Source organism: Petromyzon marinus, chromosome 8, assembly GCF_048934315.1.
Source record: "Petromyzon marinus isolate PM22_M1 ecotype Great Lakes invasive population chromosome 8, UKy_Petmar_22M1.pri1.0, whole genome shotgun sequence".
In the NCBI taxonomy this organism is placed as follows: domain Eukaryota; kingdom Metazoa; phylum Chordata; class Hyperoartia; order Petromyzontiformes; family Petromyzontidae; genus Petromyzon; species Petromyzon marinus.
Genome location: NC_133674.1, coordinates 9392206 through 9418765, shown reverse-complemented (window position 1 = coordinate 9418765; position 26560 = coordinate 9392206). Strand labels below are relative to the sequence as shown.

At 48.4% G+C, this 26560-nt stretch overlaps 2 protein-coding genes across 2 annotated transcripts; both read right to left on the bottom strand.

Annotated features, from left to right (window-relative positions):
- On the bottom strand, positions 1 to 16867 carry LOC116940214 (STAM-binding protein-like). The gene is made up of 10 exons (XM_032949658.2): positions 16604 to 16867; positions 10405 to 10597; positions 8045 to 8120; positions 7221 to 7313; positions 5882 to 6242; positions 4956 to 5071; positions 3665 to 3802; positions 2728 to 2840; positions 1455 to 1554; positions 1 to 847 (listed from the first exon to the last, which is right to left on the bottom strand). Exons 2-10 carry the CDS (start codon positions 10593 to 10595, stop codon positions 788 to 790), a joined length of 1248 nt encoding a protein of 415 aa, XP_032805549.1. The 5' UTR covers positions 10596 to 10597; positions 16604 to 16867; the 3' UTR covers positions 1 to 787.
- Positions 16868 to 18745: 1878 nt separating this feature from the next.
- OSER1 (oxidative stress responsive serine rich 1) lies at positions 18746 to 26138 on the bottom strand. Its single transcript, XM_076065628.1, has 4 exons — positions 25864 to 26138; positions 21863 to 22051; positions 21531 to 21620; positions 18746 to 20528 (listed from the first exon to the last, which is right to left on the bottom strand). Exons 2-4 carry the CDS (start codon positions 22018 to 22020, stop codon positions 19826 to 19828), a joined length of 951 nt encoding a protein of 316 aa, XP_075921743.1. The 5' UTR covers positions 22021 to 22051; positions 25864 to 26138; the 3' UTR covers positions 18746 to 19825.
- Between the last annotated feature and the right edge of the window lie 422 nt (positions 26139 to 26560).

The window sequence follows — 26560 nt, the reverse complement described above, 5'->3', positions numbered from 1 at the left end:
GAGGGCTGTGTGAAATATATTCATGACGGGTCAGGCATGTTGTGATCAATACAGCACCATCTGAGGCAGCGGTGAAGTAAAATACAAGGCATGAGAGAGATCGCAACAGTCTTGAGGCCAGGAGGACTTCTTCCGACAGAGTGAGTGCGAACACAGGGTCAGGGTGACGATGGGGCACATTGTTAAAGGGGCAGGAAGGCGACGCTTTAACTCGACCTTGCTCACAAACGACCGTCTTAAGTTTGGCTCTAGGAAGGTTGAGGCGTCCTCACAACAGGTGATCACACACCCAATGACATACCAAGTGGGAATGGGAAGGATTAAGTTGGTAATGTTAATAAGCGTCCATTAACAAAAAAAAACATCCCACTGTAATATTTAGATGTCACTTTAAGAGATAAGATTAATTTACAAGCTAACTAGTTTAACCAATGTTTACGACATTCATAGCTCTCAATAAGTTATTTTTTCCTACCAAAATGTCAGGTGTAATGCCAAAGAAGCAGCAGCAGCATACGAACAAGGTTTCATATATTAAAAAAAAAGTTCTGTAAGCTATTAGTTCAAGCGCTTTGCATATACACTGCACATAACTGCAGGAATAAGATAACTGCGCAGTTTGTGTAATAAACCGTTCACGTTTTCATACGTATTACATCGGTAACGTACATTTTATGCACAACGTCCCCCTCGGATACAGCGAAGTTCCATATTAGGCTGGCCAAGCGTGTTAAGTCACTCGAGTGGCGTGGTATCAAAACGGGCCATCGGTCCCCTGCTGGGGCTGTCACCGGAGGTCGATGATGGTGGCCCACAGCTCCGCCTTGAACTGCACATGGTCGCACACCTGCGGATAGCGCGCACACACCATCAACTCCACTCCTCGCCCGCACGCGTGCACACGACACAAGCGCACGTCCATTTGGAGAGTCTTACGCTCACGACATGCGACGCATTGTGCCGCACCAATCTGAAGCTGCAACACAATGGTTTGTGGCACTGGGCTCTGAACCTGTATACCCAACGTTCAATTCCTGGACAACATCCGTGGTGAATAATATCTAAACTGTTACTAGCTCCCCAACCCCCTTCAACACGCAGTGACCAGCATGGTGAAGTATGGTTAAACAACAGTCATGGGAAGGCCTTTATCTGGCTATGTATTGGAAAAGGTTTGAAAGATCTTGCATGCAGTGGCTTCATGTGACCTCTGCAGCCACTTGAGGCACTGCAGTCACCACAAATAAATTCTGGAATGAGCTGGTGACCCCTGAATGGTAAATTTCGTGACAAAGCAAAGAGATCATCTGGTCATTCACAATCTGTAATGAACACATGATCCGTAAAAATCACAGATGTTGGCCGTGAATGAGAATCGAACTCGGGAGCTAATCACGACACACGCAAGCGCAATGCTCTGCCGCCTGCGTTACGGCGGGGAGTGGCAGCAGCACCTGGAACAGCGGAGGCTCCTTGGAGTGCGGGTGGAAGCCCTTTTGGACGCACATCGAGATCTCCTCCATGCCACACTCCGTCAGCTTGAAGAACCCCGTTCTGCCAAAACCCACGCAGAGTCTCACATTAGGGCTGCAATTCACAGCAGCACGAGTTACTGCCCCGTTACACGACACAGCGCGAGCAAGAACGGATACAAGGCCCTGCGTGAGTGGCAGGATGTACATGTGGCACTACAGGCCTTAATCTAATTCGCGTGGTGCAATTCGTTTGTACCACAGTAACAAAGCACACGTTACATGTAAAACGACAACACTACTCTTTAAGGCAGGCCATGTAAGACGACAACACTACTCTTTAAGGCAGGTCACATACGTATACCGGCATATTACAATGATATTGTCAAGTTATTCATGCACTCCTGGGAATCCTGCCAACACGCTTGACATATCCCAGTGATACAACTGCCAGTCAGGTGCATCATGGGCCAGTATTCCATCAACTTTCATCGGACACATTTATGTACGGTTCTACGCCAGGCCTGAAAAATAAATGTAATCACATCGGAGCAGGATGTCCACTTAGATATGACCAATGGCGGAGCCAGGATTTTCAGGGGGGGGGGGGGGGGCAACCCCTCCATTAATGAAAAATGATAAAGGAGTTGTTAGTAAGTAAAGGACTTGTCCCTTGCTTTTTATTCGATGCATGTGCAGCGATGGCGCAGCCATCGATCGAGGGTCGAATTCGAACCGCGTTGTGTGATCGCCATCGCGCTCGCTGAAGGTGTTGATGCCTTGAGGGAAGTCGTGTACTGTATACGCAACTGCGCACAATTCTGAGTCACTTATAACTGCTTTGCCGTTACTTATTGCCAATTATGGACTCAGACGATTGTCCTATCGTCTCAAAGAGTCCCTGGCACGTAATAATATGCTACACAGTGGCAGTGGGGGTCGCAAAATGCTGATTTATTCTTAATAAACCCCAAAGATTCGATCGAAATTAGGGATTTCGATCGGATCATTGGGGGGGTACGTGCCACCAAACCCCTACACCCCCCGGCTCCACCAGATATGACTTGGTAACTTTCCACAGAAAGTTACCCAAGGGTATGGGAATCGAACCGCCAACTCCATGGGAACATGTCTTGGTTAGCAGCGTGCTCATCCATCGGCTATACAACCGTGTCATTCCATCGATGTTCTGCAGCCGTAACTCGTCGAAGCAGCGACATTGTGCCGGTGTTGCGAGTGTGGCTGCGGGACGCACTCATCGTGCTTGGGAGAACAGACGATTGCGATGGCTTCGGGCAGCATGAGCTGGTAGGAGCAGTGCGTGTGCAGGTCCACGCTGGAGAGGAACGCCGTCTGTGTCGGGTGAGTCTGAGAAAAGGAGCGATAGCCAGCCAACAACGAGATCCGAACGCTGGTCTTGTACACAAACGGACGTGAAATACACAAGCCCTATAAATCCTCCATGATATGATTAGCACAGTTGGCTACGTACGGTACGGAAGAAGTTCAACGTACATATCCGTGATTTTACTGCTCCGATCCGTGGGGTAAAACATCGCAGATAACCGCATACAACAGGATACATTTGCAACGCGACTTCCTCTTTCCCTAAAAAAATCACGGATAACAGTATCGATAATTTCCATTCCCTGATAATAACCCCCACGGATAACCATGCAGATAATATAATAGGATGAATTGGCACATGACCCCACTTACTCGCGAAAAAAACGCGGATAAAAACAGCGCAAGTGAATAACCGAAGCTTTCCAAGCCCACGGGTTCACCAAATTCCTTACAACAAACACGGCAACAGCGTGGGGAAGCTTTCATCCAGCGTTGGGCAGAAGAATTTAAACTTGTAACGTGGTGCCGCACAGTATCCGCTTGCTCTCGAAGAGAGAGAACGACTCGGAGGCACGAGGGGGACCACAAACGAGCTGGGAGGCAGCAGGCACACGTTGAGCCGGTGCAACCAACAATTGCCCGAGTTCTGCAGTCCTCTATATATATTAAGATGTCACCAGCCAATTATTGAGTGTTTATATGCACGGGAGGGAACTGGAGCACATGATGATGGCGATGATGACCGTGAGCGTAGGCTACACCCGGGGGGGGGATACTGCATTGGAAGCTGGCAGCATTGCCAAGGCAATGAAGAAGATGAGACGAGCAAACGATGGACGACTCACGTGGATCCAGCCGAGCGTGAGCAGGTCGTATCGATCCTGGATCTCAAAGAGCTCCTCCTCGTTCTCCGTCAGGCACGAGTCGGAGGAGCCCTTCTGCTTCGGCAGGATCACGTGCGTCACCGTGAACACGCCTTGCACCTGCAGGGAGTATGCACAGCGCCATGTACCAACCGCTCAACACTCCCTCCACACAACACTCCCTCTGCACAGCACTCCCTCTGCACAGCACTCCTTCCGCACAGCACTCCCGCCGCACAGCACTCCCTCCGCACAGCACTCCCTCCGCACAGCACTCCCTCCGCACAGCACTCCCTCCGCACAGCACTCCCTCCGGACAGCACTACCTCCGCACAGCACTCCCTCCGCACAGCACTCCCTCCGCACAGCACTCCCTCCGCACAGCACTCCCTCCGCACAGCACTCCCTCCGCACAGCACTCCCTCCACACAGCACCGCCACCGCACAGCAATCCCTTCAAACAGCACTCCCTCCACACAACACTGCCTCCACACAGCACTCCCTCCACACAGCACTCCCTCCACACAACACTCCCTCCACACAGCACTCCCTCCACACAGCACTCCCTCCGCACAGCACTCCCTCCGCTCAGCACTCCCTCCACACAGCACTCCCTCCACACAGCACTCCCTCCACACAGCACTCCCTCCACACAACACTCCCTCCACACAGCACCGCCACCGCACAGCAATCCCTCCACACAGCACTCCCTCCACACAGCACTCCCTCCGCACAACACTGCCTCCGCACTGGAATGCGATGACCAAGCAATGCAAAATTGCCAGGTTCACGGTTCGAATCCAGCGGCCGCCCCGATTATTATCACTGCGGGTGTAATAACCGTCGTAATACAAGCCGTCTGCTTTATAGTGGACATTAAAGATTCCGTGATGTAATTCGCAAGAGCAGGACACTGTGTGGAAAATGTGTCAAGTACGAAAACTTACTGCATAATCACTCAATTGGAATCTACATTGCAAACATCGCCCCCTGCTGCAAAAAGTTGGCAGGACCCTCTAAAAAACACAAAACTCAGACTCCAGTGAGTCTTCTGAATAAACAAGCGTAACGATTAAAAAGAAACCCCCTACCATTTCCCCAGTTGTTTAACAATAGATGTGTTCAGCACTGCATTCAGACAGACAAGTTACCGGTGATAAGGTGACTGATTAGCATCTTTCAACGGTACACACAGCGATGATAACTGGGGCTCACACGACACGGCGTGATGAGCGTCGGCGCGGATACCTCGGGGGCCCTGACATTTCCTCACCATTCTCCCGCACAGGATGCCGCAGGTTTCCACAGCACGAGCAGTGTTCTCCGATACTTGTGCCAGAAACTTTTCGCAGAGATTTGAAGGGACGACCACTTTTCTCTCATTGTCACCTTGGAATCCGGCATAAATATTAAAAGAAAATAACCACCCAGCACACACACACCAATCACACCACACACAACGTCAAGAGCATGTTATCAAGGGAATTACAAACTGGCATCACCGCAGCATGGGCGTTGGCATTCACATCACGCCGAGGCTACAAGGGAAGGCCCAGCAGCCTGAGATCGGCGAAGGGGAAACTCCTCGGCGTAGTGCTGTGCGCTGCTCATTACGAGCGCTGTCACTCCATCCCTCTGTCTGATGACCCCACGGTGAAGAGGATGATTGAGATATAAGTGGGGGTGAAAGGGGATGCTTTTTTTCCCACATTAAATAACATCATTTGGTTAAAGTTTGCACGGAAGTAAATATTGTCAAAGAACCAAATGTGAGTCCCGCACCTCCGATTAGGACAGTTGGCTACGTACGAAAGAACTTCAACATACATATATTCAAAATAGATATTTTTTTTTTATCAGACTGCGTAAACAACGTGCGTCGTAAACCCTCCTCCACCCGGCACGGTGAATGAATAAAATTGTCACGGGAACAAACATGCCAATTTATTAATTGGCTGTGTCAGGTGGAAAAGAGTGTGCAATCTGACCAAAAAACCATCTATTGTTAATAATATTGGCCGCGACAGACCTTGCTGTTAAATGAACAAAACGCAAATCATGAAAACTAACATTTCTGTTCGGAAAGACGGTGAGCGCCAGAGCTAGGCGAGCTTGCACGATGGCCACAGGGCATCCCCGGCAGAAGCAACCCGACCCCATCCGCGTAAAGCCCCCCCCCCCCAAGCGCGCGGCACTCACGCGCTGGTGACACGAGCGACGCCGGCTTGCAGGACCTGTCCACGGCGGGGGGCCCGCCGGGGGCGGCGGGTGGGGGCCGCCCGTCCGTGGGGGGGGGCTTCAGACCCTGAATCAGCACCCCCGGCCCGGCGGCGGCGGCGGCGGCGGCACCGGGGACGGCGTCGTCGTGGTCCTCGGAGCCGAACCGGTGCAGCACGGCGAGGCGCTCCTTCTCGCGCTCGCGCTGCCGCAGCGTCTCCTCGAAGGCGTGGAAGGCCTGCTGCTCCTGCTGCTGCCGCTGCATCTGCGCGAGGCGACGCCGCTCCTCCTCCACCTCGCGCGCTCGCTCCTGCTCGCGCGCTCGCTCCGCCGCCAGCTCGCCCTGCGCACCGTCCACACGACGAGCACGCGACGGCGCCGACGAGGGCTCGGGTTCGACTCCACGGTGGCGAGACGTTCACGACCTCGCCTGGGGTGTGCAGGAGGTCGTGGGTTCGATCCTGACACCTGCATGTTTGGAGTTTGCATGTTCTGCCCGTGGTCGCGTGGATTGTTCTCCGGGTCCTCCGAATTTTCCCTCCGTTTACGAACTTACGTTTAGGGTATATGGCTGCTCTAAATGTCCACGTGGTGAGCCACTTCGCTGAGCTATCATTCGTTGGCTGGTTGCTTCCGAAAAAGAGCTATACAGCTCAGTGAGCCTTACCTGGTAAAATAAATAAATAAATGCTTTAGTTTTGACTCTCGACTTGGGAACCTGTGTGTGTCAAGTTTGTATGTTCTCCCCACTGTTCTGCACGGATTTCTTCCCGGTTCTTCCCCATACTAAAAGTAACACTGCCATCAGTGTTGACCAAACATCCCAATGCAGCAATTACTATAAGCCACCAGATTTACCCTTCTTAAAACGTTTCATTAAATGAAGCACAAAGCTCTGATAGGCAAATCCACTAATCGGCACTTCAAACAGCACATGGTAAGCACTGCAGCAGTGAAACTATTATCATGATCATCATCACGCACGTGTATGTGGGTTTCTCTCTACCTGATACATTCTGCAACCAGATCTCGTCCCCCTACCACCTTCCGTTTCAAAACGAAATCTGAGCGTCTCTTCTCTGAACGTATGAATCGCCAGTTACCCACGACAATTCCCTATTCGGTGCCTCCAGCCACACTGTGGCCAAGCCATCTCTATTCAACACACGACACAACATTGTGGCCTGACATTAAGCAGGCGAGGTTTAAGATGTAACGCGAGAAATTTATCGACAGCACTCGCATTACAAGGAGCGAGGCCACCGGGCTGTGCGCGTTGAAAGCGCCGTTGTTTATGACAAAACAACGAACAGGAGGTCACCTGCTTCTCCAAGTACATGTTGTGTTCTTTAGCGTAAGTGGCTTTGAGCTTCTTCTTCACATTCTCTGCGAGCGGAAAAACCGTCTTGAGTTTCTGCAACAGAGACGGCGGTCACAAAGCTACCTTTTGTGCTACAGACGACGATGTAGTCTCACAAGCCATGCCTGCCGAAAGAGTCGCAACAGCAGGAGAACGCATCCGATAAATATAATCGTCCCATATAGGCCAGATGCACAGAGCAAAAGGAAAAAAGCTGGGCGATTGTGGTAGATGTAATTGCATACACGAGAACTCCTCCTCCTGTCCACTGTGTGGAGGTCACCGTCATGGCAAAGTCAGTGCCCAGATAAGAGCCGCTCAGGAGACGTGTATAGGATAGCGCTCCTGTGCTTGCTGGAGAGATGTCGGATGTGCCACACGCAGTCGCTCCGTGCACACGCTCTTCACGCGCTCCACAATACGATTTAGCGCGAGTGGCTACGCACGGTGGCGAAAGAAGTTCTACATACATACAAAGCGTTCTACGACTCACTCTACCGAAGCAATGCTGCCACGCGATGCTGCCGCTCACTCCAACACCCCAACGACGCTGCCGGCAGATGGCATTAACGTCACCGTCTGTTTATTTTTAGGCAATTAATCCCGAGCAATGGCTCGCGTTACTATTTTACCGTCGCGTTAATGCACGGCACGTGGAGGTGCGAAGAAATTAACTGGCCTAAAAATAAAACTGAAACGGTTTAATATTGGTGCAGATACAAGTGGACCATTGCGCATGAGACACGTCCGCCACCATCGCGCATGCGCGACGCCACGGTCAGCACCTTCGTTGTGTCCGCCTTCAAGGGCAGCGAAACGATTTTGTAGTCCTGGTGCTTGGGTAGCTTTTCAACAAACAACCTGGCGACACAACAAGCATTACGACGGAAACAAACATCTTTCATTATATATATTGGTATGGCAGTACAAGCGTCCATAAAATCTTTAACACCGTGCAATATCGGCAATTAAAATGACGCTTTAAGCTTCAAAGTATGTTTTTTAAAAAAAATGTTGTCTTGTAAGTTAAACTGTTTACATGCAGGTGCTAATAATTGTGTCACCATAAGCCATCGCTGCGCTTGAATAATTTCAACTTGGCTTTGGTTGCTGCAACACCATGGGCAGTTTCATCATCACCAGCCGTGTTCTATCCACTGCTGGATGAACGCCTCCCCCACATCATCGCCATTCCCCACTGTCCCGTGATGCCACAATCCATCTCGCTTCCGCAGATGAGCAAATCACATCGCTCCATCTCCGTAGTTGGTCGTCCACTGGGGAGTGTGTTCCTCCCTCTCGCTGCCACTCTGTCACCACTCTGGGCAATGGACTATCGCGACCCTTCTTGCAATGCCCCCTGTCCATGCCCCATGCCACTGACTTTTCTTAACAGTCATCACGGCATCCCCCCCCCACCCACGACATTAGTTCTGTGATCCACATGGAAAGATTCAGCTCACGCCGTGTTGAGCAAAGGTGTCTTTATTGACGACCCACTGGTAACATCCCCGGACACACAGCAGGTAACACACCACGCTTCATCACTCCGCACTCAGAACTCTCCTCTCTCGCTCTCCTCCATTATTCCCTGGTCCGTGTTCCTTGCCAGTCAATCATCATCACCCCCCCCCCCCCCCGAGTCTCCAACACACACATATGTTTTTTATATTTCTCAATGGAATTCACAGCAGGCAGATATTTTACCTATTTGCGTAATGTTCAGCTTTTATTCAAATGTTTTTGTGTCAATGTTTCATGTGTCCGGTCAATTTTTAAGAACGTACACTCCTGCGGGGAATAACGAGTGCAGCATTTAAAATTCTTCACGGGATACAATTGTGGTTTTGTTTAGTTCGGATTTTATTTGTTTCGCCCGTCTCATTTTGGCGACCCAGCTGATTAATTAAAAGAAACTTGAAACGATTAGCAAATTATTTTTTTCCAAAAGCACATAGGGGCGCGGGGTACCCCAGCGAGAGATGGAACGATGAAATAAGTATCACATGCAGTGGCACGAGAGTAAGATTGGTTAGTGATGATGTATGTATGTAGAACATATTTCGCACCATACGTAGCCAACTGTGCTAATCGGAGGTGCAAGGGAAGGACAAAACACTAAACACAAAAAGCAGTTCTAAAGAAACGAGTTTTCAATATAGATTTAAAGGTGTGTAGTGGATTCAACTGAGTCGCAGATTTACTCGTTGGAGGCAACACATTAATACCAACACATGGGGTAACTACCCCTTAACACTATAACAACCCATGGTGGTGGACCACCAGGCTAACTGCACTAATTACACGGTAACTAGCTACGTAACAACCAGGCTAACTGCACTAATTACACGGTAACTAGCTACAATGGACCGGCCCACAGCTCGGGTCCAGGTCCACTTGTTGGAGACTCTGTAGGACATAGAACGTTCATTCTTCAGGATGAACAACAGCAGCCGGTCCCTCTCGGGGTTTCTATCCTCTGTGGCGTGGCTGTCTCCACCCTTAGCCACGACCACCTTCGAGAACCCTCTAGCAGGATCTCGGCCCTGACACGTGACCACCCCTAGCCCCCGCTTGGAGGCCCTGTGTAGACTTTACCGGTCACGTGTCCTCTGGGGTGAACCAGAGTGCCACGGCCTATAGTAACCCCATTCCCGTGGCTGGCACTCCCGCACCTTATCCTGTAGGGGTCGGCACTGCACGCAGAGCGTGGTGCCATCCAGCGCTGCCAGTCAGGGCTCACCGAGCCCCTCCAGGGCCGGTACTGCACCCACGTGTGAGTGGTGCCCGCGATGTCGCTACACCGCACGTCGTGCCTCTCTATGGCCGGCATTACACAGTGACATCCGCAATGTCACGGCAGGTGCATGGCTCCATTGGCTTCCTAATATCAGAAGAGCATTCCAGACGGGCGCAGCAGCGCATCTGAAAGCGCACGATGCGGTGGTCAGCCAAAAGCCGCTGCGAGGACGATCGGAAAAGTTACACTTGATGTGTTCGGAGCCGTCATCTCTAGCACACCCAGTGCATACAGGGCAACCACTGAAGGTGGACTGGCTCAAAACCATTAACTAAACGGACAAGTGAGAGCGGGCTGGCAGGATGCTCCCGTTGTTACCTGGCTGGAGGAACGCACTGTACTCACGTGATGTACTTGGTGTAGAGCATGAAGGCCTCCTCGAGGTTGCCTTCTTCGTGGTAGACCGTGGCCATGCGCAGCATCTCCTTCCCCGATCGGAAGTAGCGCTGGGGGGGGATGCTGTCCCGCACCTCCACCTGGGAGCCCTTCTGGCTCAGCACTCGGACGCGCTCCTCCGGGGAGCTGCTTCCATCCATCCCTGCGCAGCGCGCACAACAGCTCCACGTTCAGTTGAGCCGCTCGGTTTACGCAGGCACTGGATGTTTCGTCTCGTGCACCGCACCAATGTCAACCAACACCACGCTGCAGGTCACAACACACTCGCTCACCCACTCACAAAGCCATTTACTCACAAACTTAAATGCATTTTTACTCTTTTTCATTTTACCAGGTAAGACCCACTGGAGCTATGAAGCTCTTTTTTACACGCTTTTATTTAACTCGCTCTGTTTTTACTCTTTGGTTTTTTCGGTAAAGTCACGTAGTTAAATTTTTTTAAATAAATTAAATCACGACGTTTCGGGCGCAACACAAGCGTCCTTCTTCAGGTGGGGACAACGTAGCGAAAGCACACCGCTTAAGCGAAAGCACACCGCTTAAGCGAAAGCACACCACTTACACCACTTAAGTGAAAGCACACCGCTAAAGCAAAAGCACACTGCTTAAGTGAAAGCACACCACTTAAGCGAAAGCACAGCACTTAAGCGAAAGCACACCACTAAAGCGAAAGCACACCACTAAAGCGAAAGCACACCACTAAAGCGAAAGCACACCACTAAAGCGAAAGCACACCACTTAAGTGAAAGCACACCACTAAAGCGAAAGCACACCACTAAAGCGAAAGCACACCACTTAAGCAAAAGCACACCACTTAAGAGAAAGCACACCACTTAAGCGAAAGCACACTGCTTAAGTGAAAGCACACCACTTACACCACTTAAGCGAAAGCACACCACTTAAGAGAAAGCACACCACTGAAGCGAAAGCACACCGCTTAAGCACACCACTAAAGTGAAAGCACACCACTTAAGAGAAAGCACACCACTTAAGCAGACCACTGAAGCGAAAGCACACCACTGTAGCGAAAGCACACCGCTTAAGCACACCACTGAAGCGAACGCTAAGTTGTTCCCACCTGAAGAAGGATGCTTGTGTTGCGCCCGAAACGTCGCGATTTAATTTATTTTATTTTTTTACCTATGTGACTTTACCGAAAAAACCAAAGAGTATGAATCCTTGCGGTCATGAAAACTTCAAACCTAGAATCACTCTGTTGTTGTTGTAGCCTCAAATCTTGTAACTCAATTTTAACCCACTTCCCATTGTGGTATCGACTGCAAACTTGGTATACTTATGTCATACTGATGACAATACTATATTCTATCATTAAAAACATTTTACAACATTATTTTTTATATGTTATGTTTCGGCTTGGGTCTAATTGTCCATGGTCAACTGACGATGGCCGTAATGCACCAGGGTCCCTTACGTTATGGCAAGCTTCAGGGCCACTTCATGGAGTTCTTCCATTACTAGTATGGTACATTTCATTAAAGCGTGGTTTTAAAAAAAGTGTTTATAAAAATATTACTTATTCAGAAGCAACCTGGCCACAAATTATTGCTCAACAAAGTGGCTTATCATCACGTGGAAATTACAGCAGTCAAAACGCCTCTTTTTGATACTTCCCTCACAATGCATGGCTCCTCCCATCGTCTATTTTCCCAAACTAGTAAAATAACCTTACTCAGACAACTTTTACGGTGCTGTTTGTTGTTGGCCACTAGACCTTTTGGGTTTGCACTCGGAAAAAATTGCACGTTTGGCGACGTACGGTGCAAAATAATTTCAACAAACACACAAAACATAGTAATTCAGTATCATCCTCATTGTGACTGAAATGCACCATGTTTGCTAAACTAATATCAGTTAACCAAGGTTGACTTGTGAGTGCAGCTATACTGGGAGTGAAGTCAATAATAATTCAGATACAATACGCCTCTTCTACAATCATGTGGCAATGCTGCCTGATCATCACAAGTGCTCTATCCCTCACAGTGGGCTCATGGATTAATCCGTCCATCAATCTTGATGTCAGACTCACCAACCTGCTTGTGACACCAATTCTGGCCCATAATTACACACACACACAGGGTGGGGCCCTTAGTGTCAACCTGTACAGTATATATATAGTAACCCTATGTTATGAAATTTCACAGTAACACCCAAGTATGTGCTGCTGTCGTAAACGGCTGGGTCGCAAATGGACAAATGTCACAAAAGCAGGAGTCTTCCCATGCAGGTCCCACAAGATGGTGCATGCGTCAATGTCTCTGTCCAAAAATGCAGCACGGCTTTAAAGAGGAAAGGGGATTTCATATTCACACCAATTGTGTATTTATATCTACGTGCCAAATACATTTTGGTCACTTTTTGGCTAATATTTTCCCCTCTAGGAATCGATTAGTGCCGCTAAGGTGCCCGCGTTAGCAGCTGCCGATGAATATTGCTTGCAGGCAGTTTCTAAGTGGCGGGCTTGACGTGCGCTGTATGTTCTACTTCTTTCGCACCGTACGTAGCCAACCATGCTAAATCGGAGGTGCGGGGGACGGACAACAAACTACACGCAACAAAAAAAGCAGTTCTAAAACATTTTCAATTTAGATTATTTAAAAGTGCATAGCTCCCGTGGCTCCCTAATATCGGAAGGAAGATCGTTGCAGACGGCCGCAGAAGCACATCTGAAAGTGTGACCGTCTTTGTTCGATGGCTGGGCCAAAAACTGCCACGGGCTGTGTGTAATGAAGTCGGGGTCCGGTTCTGAGACCATGTGCCTGAGGCTGACACAACATGACTCAACACCGCTTTCCTCACACTCACACTCGGGACTCCGGGTCAACTCGCAGGCAAGCAGCTGATGTCTCGATTATGCAACTGCTGTTACCTTGTTGTAATACAATGTGGATGTATTGCATCAACCGGTGTGTGATGAATAACAAAACAAATAGGTAAACAGGATGCCTCCTTTCCCATGTCTGTCCCTCCACGTGAAAAAAAAGCATCCAAAGATATTGAACACATCCCAAAAGACACAGTGCATAGAATCAGCAGCATTGGTTTAGTACAAGCAGAATCGGGACCAAATCTTACATCAGCAGAGTCAGGCCTATTTACTTTGCCACAGCTTGACTTGGTTTCTCTTTGAATGTGTGACTTGGGAGACCCGCTGTGTTCATTTAAGGATTATTTTCTATGACACCATCAAACAGCCCAGCAGTGTCTTAAGTCAAGGTTCACACACACACACAGCAGTGCTGATAACAACTCATGTGGTCTGTGGTCCAAGAGTTTGCCATTTGGTTTAAACAAACACTCCTGGATGACGTTGAGCAAGGTAAGCTTAGTGATCAATCGACTACAAAGGTTACGCTGTTTGTGGTTGTTGTTTGTGGTTGTTGTTTGTGCTTGTTGTTTGTGGTTGTTATACGGGTTATTTCTCTTGTTAAACGTGGCATCACAATCTTTGTAAAGCGTATCGCGAGATGTACATTTGCAGGCGCGACTGTGTTAAACAATTAAACGAGCTGGCTGCAAGTCCCGTGTCGGTTAAATGTCTCGCCTGGCTCATTTATCCTCTTATAAAAGTGATGACGCTCATTATGTTGTTAGTACTACACCCAGTGGTGTTTTACTTTCTTGAGGATTTCCACTTTACAATCCCGAATGCTCGTGATGTTTGCCGTCTACAGCGATATCGTTTCCTATAAAAGTGTCGTAATTTAACATGTTTATGGCTACTATGTTCTCCGTGGTATTTCCTGTACAAATGAAGAGTACTTTTTAAAAGAAAAGTAACCGCGGTTCACTCAATACATACGCCTTTCATTGCCTTCTTATCAAAGCAATGTTATGATTTATAACGGCTGTAAGTTAAGATACCGTCTTTAAATTATAATTATATGAACTACGATAATTCTGCAACTACTGCACATCACTTACCCACGTCATCGCTGGATGTCAACAGGCTGTGGGTGCAGTACCGGCCCTAGAGGGGCACGGCGTGCGGTGAATAATAGTGCGAAATAGCACCACACCTTGAGTGCAGTGCCGACCCTACAGGACAGGGTGAGGTTATGCGAGGCCATGGCACTCTGGTTGACCCGGGAGGACAGGTGACCAGTTAAGTTGACAAAGAGGCCCCAAGTGGGGGCTAGGGGTGGTCACGTAATTGGGACCCAGATCCTTCCCGAGGATTCTGGAAGGTGGGCGTGGCCAAGGGCGGAGCCGGCCACGCCACAGAGAATATAAGCCGGGGCCCGAGAGGGACCGGAGTTGTTGTCCATCCTGGAAGAAACCCTTCGTCTGCGTTCTCCGTTCAACGAGTCTCCAACACCAGGACCCGGGCCGAAGTCGTTGGTCCTGGTCCGTAGTAGCAGTTACGTGGTAACTAGTGTAGTTACGTGGTAACTAGTGTAGCTACGTGGTAACTAGTGTTGTAACTAGTGTAGTTAGCCTGGTGGTCACCACTGGACTAACTAGTGTAGTTACGTGGTAACTAGTGTTGTAACTAGTGTAGTTAGCCTGGTGGTCACCACTGGACTAACTAGTGTAGTTACGTGGTAACTAGTGTTGTAACTAGTGTAGTTAGCCTGGTGGTCACCACTGGACTAACTAGTGTAGTTACGTGGTAACTAGTGTTGTAACGAGTGTAGTTAGCCTGGTGGTCACCACCAGGCTAACTACACTAGCTACGTGGTAACTAGTGTAGCTACGTGGTAACTAGTGTTGTAACTAGTGTAGTTAGCCTGGTGGTCACCACTGGACTAACTAGTGTAGTTACGTGGTAACTAGTGTTGTAACTAGTGTAGTTAGCCTGGTGGTCACCACTGGACTAACTAGTGTAGTTACGTGGTAACTAGTGTTGTAACTAGTGTAGCTAACCTTAGGTTGTTATTCTGTTAAGGAGAAGTCACCCCGTGTTTTGGAACTTAATGAATGTGTTGCCTCCAAGTTGACGTCTGCGACTCAGTTGAACCCATGACAATTGTAAGCACGTGCAGAGCGTGTATCTTGACCGTGTTTGTGTGTATATTGACCGCGTGTGTGTAACTTGACCGTGTTTGTGTGTATCTCACGGACTCTACCAGTGTAGTATTTCGTGTTGTACATCTCTTATTGGTCTACAAGTGCTGTGTGTGTGCGCGCTCTGTAACCCTGTACTGTATTGCCAGGATACGTGTTGTGTTGTTATTGTTATTACACAGGATCTGGGAACAGGTATATATGTGTATGTGCGTACGCACACACGGGAGATGTGGGGAGCGGTGGTGCAGCGGTTAGCGCTAATTTCCAAACCCAGCGAACCGAGTTCGATTCCCGCTCACGACCACCGACACCAGTGACGATTATCCGAAGCGGGTTCTGGGCATCCTCAAACGAGTACCTGGTGCGGTGCGTACAAACATCGCCACTAGGGAGAGACAAAGACGGCCGGGCGTGGTTGCTGGCCACCCACCCTCTCGCGTGCCGTGCCGGCCCTTCCTTAGGTGGTGCTCGCTAACAGCACTTGCCCCTACAGCCTGTGTAAGGCTACACGGGGGATCTTTGTCTGTGTCTGTGTGTGTGGTGCTCGCTAACAGCACTTGCCCCTACAGCCTGTGTAAGGCTACACGGGGGATCTTTGTCTGTGTCTGTGTGTGAGATGCTCGCTAACAGCACTTGCCCCTACAGCCTGTGTAAGGCTACATGGGGGATCTTTGTCTGTGTGTGAGGTGCTCGCTAACAGCACTTGCCCCTACAGCCTGTTAGAGGCTACACGGGGGATCTTTGTCTGTGCTTGTGTGTGAGGTGCTCGGTAACAGCACTTGCCCCTACAGCCTGTGTAAGGCTACACGGGGGATCTTTGTCTGTGTCTGTGTGTGAGGTGCTCGCTAACAGCACTTGCCCCTACAGCCTGTGTAAGGCTACACGGGGGATCTTTGTCTTGGGAAGGTGTCACCTCACACCATGCTGCAATATGCACCGTGCGTATTATTATCAATTCCCCGTGCGTTCGTGTACAAGTGTTATGTAATCCTATATCACAGCGTCCCGTGTAGTAGTAATAATAATAATAAATTTATATAAATATATATAAACACACCACGGAAAAGTCTCCCGGTCGCGGCGCAGGCCCGGACCTTGGGGACAAGAGAAGCTCTCGCACCTGTGGGCCGAGCGAGGACGAGCAGGAGGCGAGGGCGACGAGGTGGAAGAGAAGACGATAACGAGGTGGAGGTGGTGTAGCAGGAGGTGGAGGAGGAGGTGGTGGTGGATGATGAGCGGCACGGTGTCGTCGTCTGCTGCTTCCGGGACCCTGGCTCAGCCGGCGCAGGGACCGCGGTAATTTGCTGCAGCGGCAGCGGCGGCAGCGGCCGCGACTCCTCCCAGTCGGCGACTCGACTTGCGAACTCGCCGCGGATGTCAACCGCATGGGGCTCCTCGACTTACGAACGAGTTCAGTTTTCCCCCAATAAGGTGCCTGTTCGTAAGTCCGAACTTTAGTCACGAACAGGCACCTTATTGGGAAAACCTGAACTCGTTTGTGTGTGTCGCTGTTGTAAAAAAAAAAACTTTCAATCACATTTGTTGGGAAAAGGGGAATTGGTTTGGCCAATTTTTTTTATTTAGTATAGATTTATACTTAACATGTATTATGATTGTTATTGGGATCAAACATCGAAATGGAATTATTTGCTCTTTTTGTACGCAGGATGGACGGGTGGTCCTTTTTCTGTAGGATTTCATTGTTTACGTTCGTGATGTTTAGATTTGTGTACAATGAATTTTAGGTGTATCTTGTAATTTTATTGTTTGTTGGGGTTGAACCCAAATCAAGAGCCGAATGGCTCACAGGGTAAATCTTAATAAATGAAACTGAAATGAAACTGCACTTAAAATACAATTTAAAAAATGGTTACGAATAATAATAATTCTGCAGCGTTCACTGTGGCCCCTGGGCTCCGTCGCTGTCAACCTTGTGGTCGTGCGGAGCCCCAAGCCCCTCCCCTCACGTGTTTCAGCACAGCGGTGTGGGCGAGAAGTCCCGACAACACTACATCACTCTGAAGCAGGGACGTGCGGTCAGGGGAGGCAGGGGGAGGCAGAGCCTCACCTGTCATACTCATCTGCCTCACTGAAGGGCACGTGTCTAACACGCCCCTCTCAGCGAGGACACGCCCCCCAGTGAGGCCACGCCCCCTCTGTGTGTGAATCTGGCTCTTGACACTATTCAGTGCTTACCCAGCCATTGACCTCGCCACACGTCACTGTTCTGAAGCCGTAGTAGCTTATAAGCCATGGATATAGGAACTTATCGCCCACCGATTACCGTGCATGGCTGGTAGTTGCATGGGAGTCATCATTGCAGTAGCGTGACCTAAATAGTGTGTGCTTACATCCAAGCTCGGTATTCCCATACCTGTCAACCCATTATCGGTACCTACCTTATTACAGACCAATTCAGACCTGATTGGTCACCCCGGGCCCTCATAAATCTCAACGTTCATCCTACAAAGTACCATCACATTGGATAAAGACAAAACATGTACTCAATTTCCTTGTACAAGAATACGGGTAAACCGTATGGGTTGACAAGTATGTAATTCCATGTGGCTAAACCTTGGGTTAACACTTGCATTGCCATAGTTTTTTTTGTTTTAAAGGTGGCTTCTGAATTTGACGTCTCATCTTTTTAAACGTACTATATTAGAACAAAAAATGTGCTCGCTGGCTGGCTGGACGGAAGGGATGGTTGAGTACAAAGGATGTGCGGCCTGCTCATTTTGACATCGGTAAAGTTTTTATATTGCGCCCTCTGACATGCAAAAGCGTCTTAAAGTGCTTTAACATATCTCGATACGGTAGAAAGGGCGCTCCCAGTGGAAGCTGTCCCTGTGCAGCACAAGGTCACTTTGGACCTGGTCTGGAAGCGAGCATTAGTCTGCCAGTATGGGGCGACGATGTGCCATGTGGTTGTTATACCTGTTAAGTAATATTGGGGAAGTATTTAGAATTTGACAGATTTGGACAATGCCGGCACACAAAGGGAATCTTTAAACTCCACTGAAACAAAAGGGCTGTATTTACGGTGCCACACAATAATAACCAGGGCGGCCTGTCGGACTCAAATCGCGTGCCTCTGCAAAAAGCAGCGAACGTACTCCTTTTGGGCCATATCACTGCTCCTGTATCAAAACCTTTTTACAACTTGCATTGAAATTAGGGCTTAAAACCCATTGTGATGTCACATCAACACAAAAACATTACTCTTTTTCAGGTGTTTTTCAAGTTTCAAACGGACACAGTATATGCAAAAGTATCATTTTATTTCAGTAGCAATAAGTTACAATCAAATCTGTGGGCTCCTGTAATGTGTATACCAATGTACAGATAATGTACATATCAGCTAAATCTTGCCAACACTCAACACCTATGAATGCAAAATCTCTCTTGAGGATATAATGAAACATGGGTAGCAGGCTGCTGAATAAATACCATAATTATCATGCTTGACATGTCCGCCGACTGTAAACAATACCGAAAGAGTTGTTTCAAAGATATTATTCACCACAGCTGTTCCATTTAAATCCACATTTTGAGCAGAATACAAACCCATCCATTGCGAATAAGCCAATTGCAAATATTAATATAAATCTAAGTAAAAATGTAAACATAAATTGGGTAAAAGGTGGGCTTGTAACATTTGTAATTTGCATTAAGCCTAATTTCTTTAAAGCCATTTGACAGCTTAATCATAAATGCGCTCACCACTAACCTAACTGGCATGCAATGAGCCCTATCATGAAAGCACCACGAAGTCAAAGGCATGAATTCTCACAGCCGGAGGTCTATGCTACAGGAGGTCAAGAAATAAAACATTACAAAATGGCACTTTTAATTTAGCAGTAAAGTCTTCACACCAGGACCAAGTGTTAATTACAGGAAGTACAAACAGGTACATGGCAACAAATCCACGTATGTACTTCGGCATGTTGGAGGTTGCCCGTTATGAGACATCTCAATCTTTCAAGCAAATCTTTTCTTATGAACAGTGTGCATCAGCAATCCATTCGTTACCTTTATTAATACTGAACAATGCCCTCTACTGACATTAAAGACCCAATCGGTAATCTGCATGGTGACAAGCAAATACTTGTCACAGTAAATCCCATCAGTTTGTTAAATGCGATAATAATGGACAGATTTGTTTTATTGACCATTTAATTCTAGCCTCATATTACTCTCAAGGTAAAGTATGCTGCTAGGCACACAATTGACATTTAAGTTTTTTACTACAGCATTTTCAATTGTCATTTTATCTGCAACTGGCTCAATAATCAGCTGCTTACTGGACAATGGAAGACGCAGAGGGAGCACCAGGACAGCCTTACGTGTACATCATCTCAGCCATACTGGACATCTTCTTCGGAAGGTAAAGGTACAATTCCAGGTATCCCGAGAGGTCCTCGATCGTCGTGTCGTCCACTACTCGGGCTTGTTCTGAGCACGAGCTTGGAGGCAAGGGCACTGGTGAAGTGGAACAACTGTGGCTGGAGCGTGAGCGCTTCTTTGGGGAGGAAGCACTGCTGTCTTCAAGCTTGCTTTCTGTTGAGGAAATTGCATCTCGCAGCCCAGTAAAGGAATACACCTCTGACCCATCGCCTTCTGCACTCGTTAAAGCGCCCAACGTTGAGTCTACAGAAAGCCGGTGGAAATCTGGAAGGCTTTGTAGCGCCGGCGCTTCAAACACTTTTCCATCAATGGTGCTCACGTATTTTGAATTGGCATCAATGAACTTACTAGCAGTCAAACAGGATTCATCTGCCACAACATTTGGGACAGTCACGTCAGGTTTCACTGCAACGTAGTCTGCTGTCGCAGCCTCGAGCTTAGCATTTTCCTTTGCAAGACCGACATCACGATGCTCCCCGACATGCGGATAAGGATATGGTTCCAGCCGGCCATTTCTCACATAAAATGTTTTTGCTTTTGGTGCTGCAGCACTAAAGTAGGTGAACTTCGGTGGGTGAAGGATGGGCGACTTGGATCTTCGACGTCGAGGGCGAGCTCTGTTGGATCTACACGGTCTCCTGGCAAACACATTGGTGTTACTCATTGTTAGCGTCGCAATGCATTCATCACTTCTCCTTGCACAATATATTTTACTCTCCACGGCTGCCCATGCAGTTTGGACAATGGCTGTGCGTGCACGCGCAACTGCCACATAAAACAGTGAGCATGTAGGCTGCATGGTTGCCCTGCTCTGAGACACACTGCATTGCACATTATATGACCTAGTTTCATCCGAAAGCACAAATGGTTTGAGTGCTCACTGTACCACCTCCCACATATCTCCATCAGGAAGATGAGGTGAACACATTCATGTGATCACTAAAACCACGACTGGATGCTCCCACAGGGTTTTAAACTTTGGTTCAGCTGGGAGCTTTTCCCATATTCTTCTCAATCTTCAAGTCCGTCCGTATTATTAAATAAACGTATCCATTAATAACGTACATAACTCAGGTCATGTACCACAAAATATAACTAACTACATATTTTTTTATTTTTTATTGTTTTATATATATTTTGTTATTTTGTTGTTTCTCTTCAACGTGACTTTACCGAAAAAACTAAGAATATAACTACATATTCTCTAAGGCGGGGGTTGGCAACCTGCGGCTCCGGAACCGCATGCGGCTCCTTAAGGACTGCTTCGTGACATTAGTCGCATACATTGCGGCTCTCAAAATATTGCGTTTTTTTACTGAATACTCCTCTTGTTATTTTGGTTGCCGACTCATCCTAAGGCACAGAATTGCTCGACGGTTGCTTATTGCTCATGGAAAAATGTAATGGATATTGACAGCTTCAATGAACGGGGCCACGTCAATCTGGCTGAAGTGCAGCGCAGAGGCTTCCGTTCATTAGCTCAGTCACACATCATCACGGCAAGTTACTCTTTGGTTTTATTCGGTAAAGTCACGTAGGTAAAATAAAATAATTAAATCACGACGTTTCGGAGGCAACACAAGCTTCCAGTCTTCAAAAGCTTCAAATCTAGAATCACTCAAGTTCTCAGACTTCCTTACCTCTGCCTGTTTTCAAGAGCAGTCGGTGAAAGTGGCGGAGCTATACTTTGAATGCCACAGTCTTGTCCACTTCCGTTAGTTTTTTTCCCCCTGCGATATAGTTTAAAAACACGGGAAAAAGGACAATCCTCATCAACTACCACTTCAATTCTCATCAACTGTTTCAATACTCATCAACCGATTAGCACGGTTGGCCACGTATGGTGCGAAATAAGTTCAACGTAGGTATCAGTTGGTAATACGCAACACGTGAATGTCACGCAGCACATAATGCATCCGTGAACCGCATGACACATTCCGTAAGGCAAAGCACGGGAGGTCGCTGGGCTTACTGTTCAGCATCGACGCGCAGCCGCTTGAACGCAGCCTGCAGCCCGTCCTCGCCCACCCGCTCCTCCGCTCCCACCATCGTTAAACCGGGGTCACGTTCCCCGTGGCAAACGACACACGAGCATTCGTCCAGCACTGTGTCCTTCTCCGAGTCTCTCATGAGGCTGGTAACACCCCGAGCAGAGTATACTGTGGGTGACAGTGGATGAAAAACATACAAAAACGAGTTATTGATATTTGTGTTGACAGAGAAAAGCACATGGTAAATGTACAAAACAGCAATTTGGGAAAACAATCTTCTTAAATGCGATGTCTGGAGTAGGAAAAGCCAATACATGTATACGTACTACAACTATATAACACCAATACACAACCATACGATATATTGTCGATTATATAGGTTGACAAAACAAAACAAAAACTCAATGTGCACCAAAATCCGCTCACACTCATACACACACCAATACAAATACAGTACACACTTATGCATGCCAACACAAATACACTTGTACACGAATCTGTATACACATTCATACGAATACACAAGCATGAATTCACGATTGGGCGGTGAAAAGGCCCCATGTTAGCAACGTTCTTGCAGTGATCCACGGTTAAGGTCCAGCGGCCGCCCGAGTTGTTCAGTGCGGATCTATCTCCCGTTGTTAACACACGTGCCGCCTTCTCAATTTTAATACAAGGTACACATCAATCATTGTCCCCTACTACGGAAACTTGGCAGGACTGTCTTGAAAAAATAAAGTCCCACAATATTCCGGGATAAATTTTTTAAAATACATACAATCGTATTCATACACAACTCACACCCGAGAATGTTCCACGAATAGGTAGGCAAAGTGGGAAATTCCCTTGTGTCAATGCCTCTACTTTGGGAGGTGTTGTGTCACTGTCTAATCTAGAATGGTGCTGTTAGTGTCTACGCCAAAAGGGTGTTCTGTAATTTCGTGTACTCGGCAAGGGTGTTGAGTCACTGTTTATTTATGGAAGGGTGCTGTGTCTATTCTAGAAGGGTGCTGTGTCACTGTCTACTCTAGAAGGGTGCTGTGTCACTGTGTCTACTCTAGAAGGGTGCTGTGTCACTGTGTCTACTCTAGAAGGGTGCTGTGTTACTGTGTCTACTCTAGAAGGGTGCTGTGTCACTGTGTTTACTCTAGAAGGGTGCTGTGTCACTGTGTTTACTCTAGAAGGGTGCTGTGTCACTGTGTTTACTCTAGAAGGGTGCTGTGTCATTGTGTTACTCTAGAAGGGTGCTGTGTCACTGTGTTACTCTAGAAGGGTGCTGTGTCACTGTGTTTACTCTAGAAGGGTGCTGTGTCACTGTGTTTACTCTAGAAGGGTGCTGTATCACTGTGTACACTCTAGAAGGGTGCTGTATCACTGTGTATACTCTAGAAGGGTGCTGTGTCACTGTCTACTCTAGAAGGGTGCTGTGTCACTGTGTCTACTCTAGAAGGGTGCTGTATCACTGTCTACTCTAGAAGGGTGCTGTATCACTGTGTATACTCTAGAAGGGTGCTGTGTCACTGTCTACTCTAGAAGGGTGCTGTATCACTGTGTCTACTCCAGAAGGGTGCTGTATCACTGTGTCTACTCTAGAAGGGTGCTGTGTCACTGTGTCTACTCTAGAAGGGTGCTGTGTCACTGTGTCTACTCTAGAAGGGTGCTGTGTCACTGTGTCTACTCTAGAAGGGTGCTGTGTCACTGTGTCTACTCTAGAAGGGTGCTGTGTCACTGTGTCTACTCTAGAAGGGTGCTGTGTCACTTTGTATACTCTAGAAGGGTGCTGTGTCACTGTGTCTACTCTTGAAGGGTGCTGTGTCACTGTGTCTACTCTAGAAGGATGCTGTGTCACTGTGTTACTCTAGAAGGGTGCTGTGTCACTGTGTTACTCTAGAAGGGTGCTGTGTCACTGTCTACTCTAGAAGGGTGCTGTATCACTGTGTCTACTCCAGAAGGGTGCTGTATCACTGTGTCTACTCTAGAAGGGTGCTGTGTCACTGTGTCTACTCTAGAAGGGTGCTGTGTCACTGTGTCTACTCTAGAAGGGTGCTGTGTCACTGTGTCTACTCTAGAAGGGTGCTGTGTCACTGTGTCTACTCTAGAAGGGTGCTGTGTCACTGTGTCTACTCTAGAAGGGTGCTGTGTCACTTTGTATACTCTAGAAGGGTGCTGTGTCACTGTGTCTACTCTTGAAGGGTGCTGTGTCACTGTGTCTACTCTAGAAGGATGCTGTGTCACTGTGTTACTCTAGAAGGGTGCTGTGTCACTGTGTTACTCTAGAAGGGTGCTGTGTCACTGTCTACTCTAGAAGGGTGCTGTGTCACTGTGTCTACTCTAGAAGGGTGCTGTGTCACTGTGTCTACTCTAGAAGGGTGCTGTGTCACTGTGTACTCTAGAAGGGTGCTGTATCATTGTGTTACTCTAGAAGGGTGCTGTGTCACTGTGTATACTCTAGAAGGGTGCTGTGTCACTGTGTCTACTCTAGAAGGGTGCTGTGTCACTGTGTCTACAATAGAAGGGTGCTGTGTCACTGTGTTTACTCTAGAAGGGTGCTGTATCACTGTGTATACTCTAGAAGGGTGCTGTGTCACTGTCTACTCTAGAAGGGTGCTGTGTCACTGTGTTACTCTAGAAGGGGCTGTGTCACTGTGTCTACTCTAGAAGGGTGCTGTGTCACTGTGTCTACTCTAGAACGGTGCTGTGTCACTGTGTCTACTCTAGAAGGGTGCTGTATCACTGTGTTACTCTAGAAGGGTGATGTGTCACTGTGTATACTCTAGAAGGGTGATGTGTCACTGTGCATACTCTAGAAGGGTGCTGTATCATTGTGTTACTCTAGAAGGGTGCTATGTCACTGTGTCTACTCTAGAAGGGTGCTGTGTCACTGTGTATACTCTAGAAGGGTGCTGTATCACTGTGTCTACTCTAGAAGGGTGATGTGTCACTGTGTATACTCTAGAAGGGTGCTGTATCATTGTGTTACTCTAGAAGGGTGCTATGTCACTGTGTCTACTCTAGAAGGGTGCTGTGTCACTGTGTATACTCTAGAAGGGTGCTGTGTCACTGTCTACTCTAGAAGGGTGCTGTGTCACTGTGTCTACTCTAGAAGGGTGCTGTGTCACTGTGTCTACTATAGAAGGGTACTGTGTCACTGTGTCTACTCTAGAAGGGTGCTGTATCACTGTCTACTCTAGAAGGGTGCTGTATCACTGTGTATACTCTAGAAGGGTGTTGTATCACTGTGTATACTCTAGAAGGGTGCTGTATCACTGTCTACTCTAGAAGGGTGCTGTATCACTGTGTCTACTCTAGAAGGGTGCTGTGTCACGGCGTCTATTCTCAGTGTGTGGCTGTGTCTACTCTAGAAGGGGGCTGTGTCACTGTGTATACTCTAGAAGGGTGCTGTATCATTGTGTTACTCTAGAAGGGTCTGTGTCACTGTGTTACTCTAGAAGGGTGCTGTATCATTGTGTTACTCTAGAAGGGTCTGTATCGCTGTGTTACTCTAGAAGGGTCTGTATCATTGTGTTACTCTAGAAGGGTCTGTGTCACTGTGTATACTCTAGAAGGGTGCTGTATCATTGTGTTACTCTAGAAGGGTGCTATGTCACTGTGTCTACTCTAGAAGGGCGCTGTGTCACTGTGTCTACTCTAGAAGGGTGCTGTGTCACTGTGTCTACTCTAGAAGGGTGCTGTATCACTGTGTTACTCTAGAAGGGTGCTGTGTCACTGTGTCTACTCTAGAAGGGTGCTGTGTCACTGTCTACTCTAGAAGGGTGCTGTATCACTGTGTCTACTCTAGAAGGGTGCTGTGTCACTGTATGTACTCTAGAAGGGGGCTGTGTCACGGCGTCTATTCTCAGTGTGTGGCTGTATCTCACTGTCCCCGTCTCTCTCGTCTGTGCGCCCGGGGTTTCCTCTCCGCAAACCCCCCAATGCCCCCCTAACCACGCCAAGCGTCCTTCGGGTGAGGAATGCGGGCTCACCTCCTCCTCTGCTCTTCCCTCCACTTCGTCTTCTCACGACTTCTGCTCTCTCCTCGTCTTTCTCCCCACCACCTCCTCCTCACCTCCTCCTCCGCTCTCTTCTCGTTGTTGTTCTCGGCCTAGTCGCTCGGGCCTCGGCGCGGTCACGTGACTCACTCGCCCGTTACGTCATGTGACGTTACGGTTGTCCGACGGGCTCACGTCGTCACGTGACTCGTTGCGGCGTGACATCACGCCGAGCGGTCACATGGAACTTCTCCCCCGGGTAAAATTTCCGCCCTAAGCACGCACCTCCCCCTCTGGTAAGATGGCCACCCCTATTTACACACGGTCCACTCCCGGCCTCTGGTAAGATGGCCACCAGCCTGACACAGCTCTCCCAGGCAAGATGGCCGCCCTACATCCACCCCCCTCCTCTGGTAAGATGGCCGCCCCTACTTCAACACGGTGCCCCCTGGTAAGATGGCCGCCCGACTCACACAGCCCCCAGGTAAGATGGCCGCCCTACCCCACCCCTTCCCCTGGTAAGATGGTCGTCCTGACACAGCCCCCCAGGCAAGATGGCCACCCTACGACGCACGGTTGCCATGGCCACGCCAGCATAGCCCAGCCACGGTTGACAATACTGGAATTGGCATCTTTGTTTGGGTGGCAGGGTTTGATTTGTACTGACACCTGGTGGCACGAGTATACTGC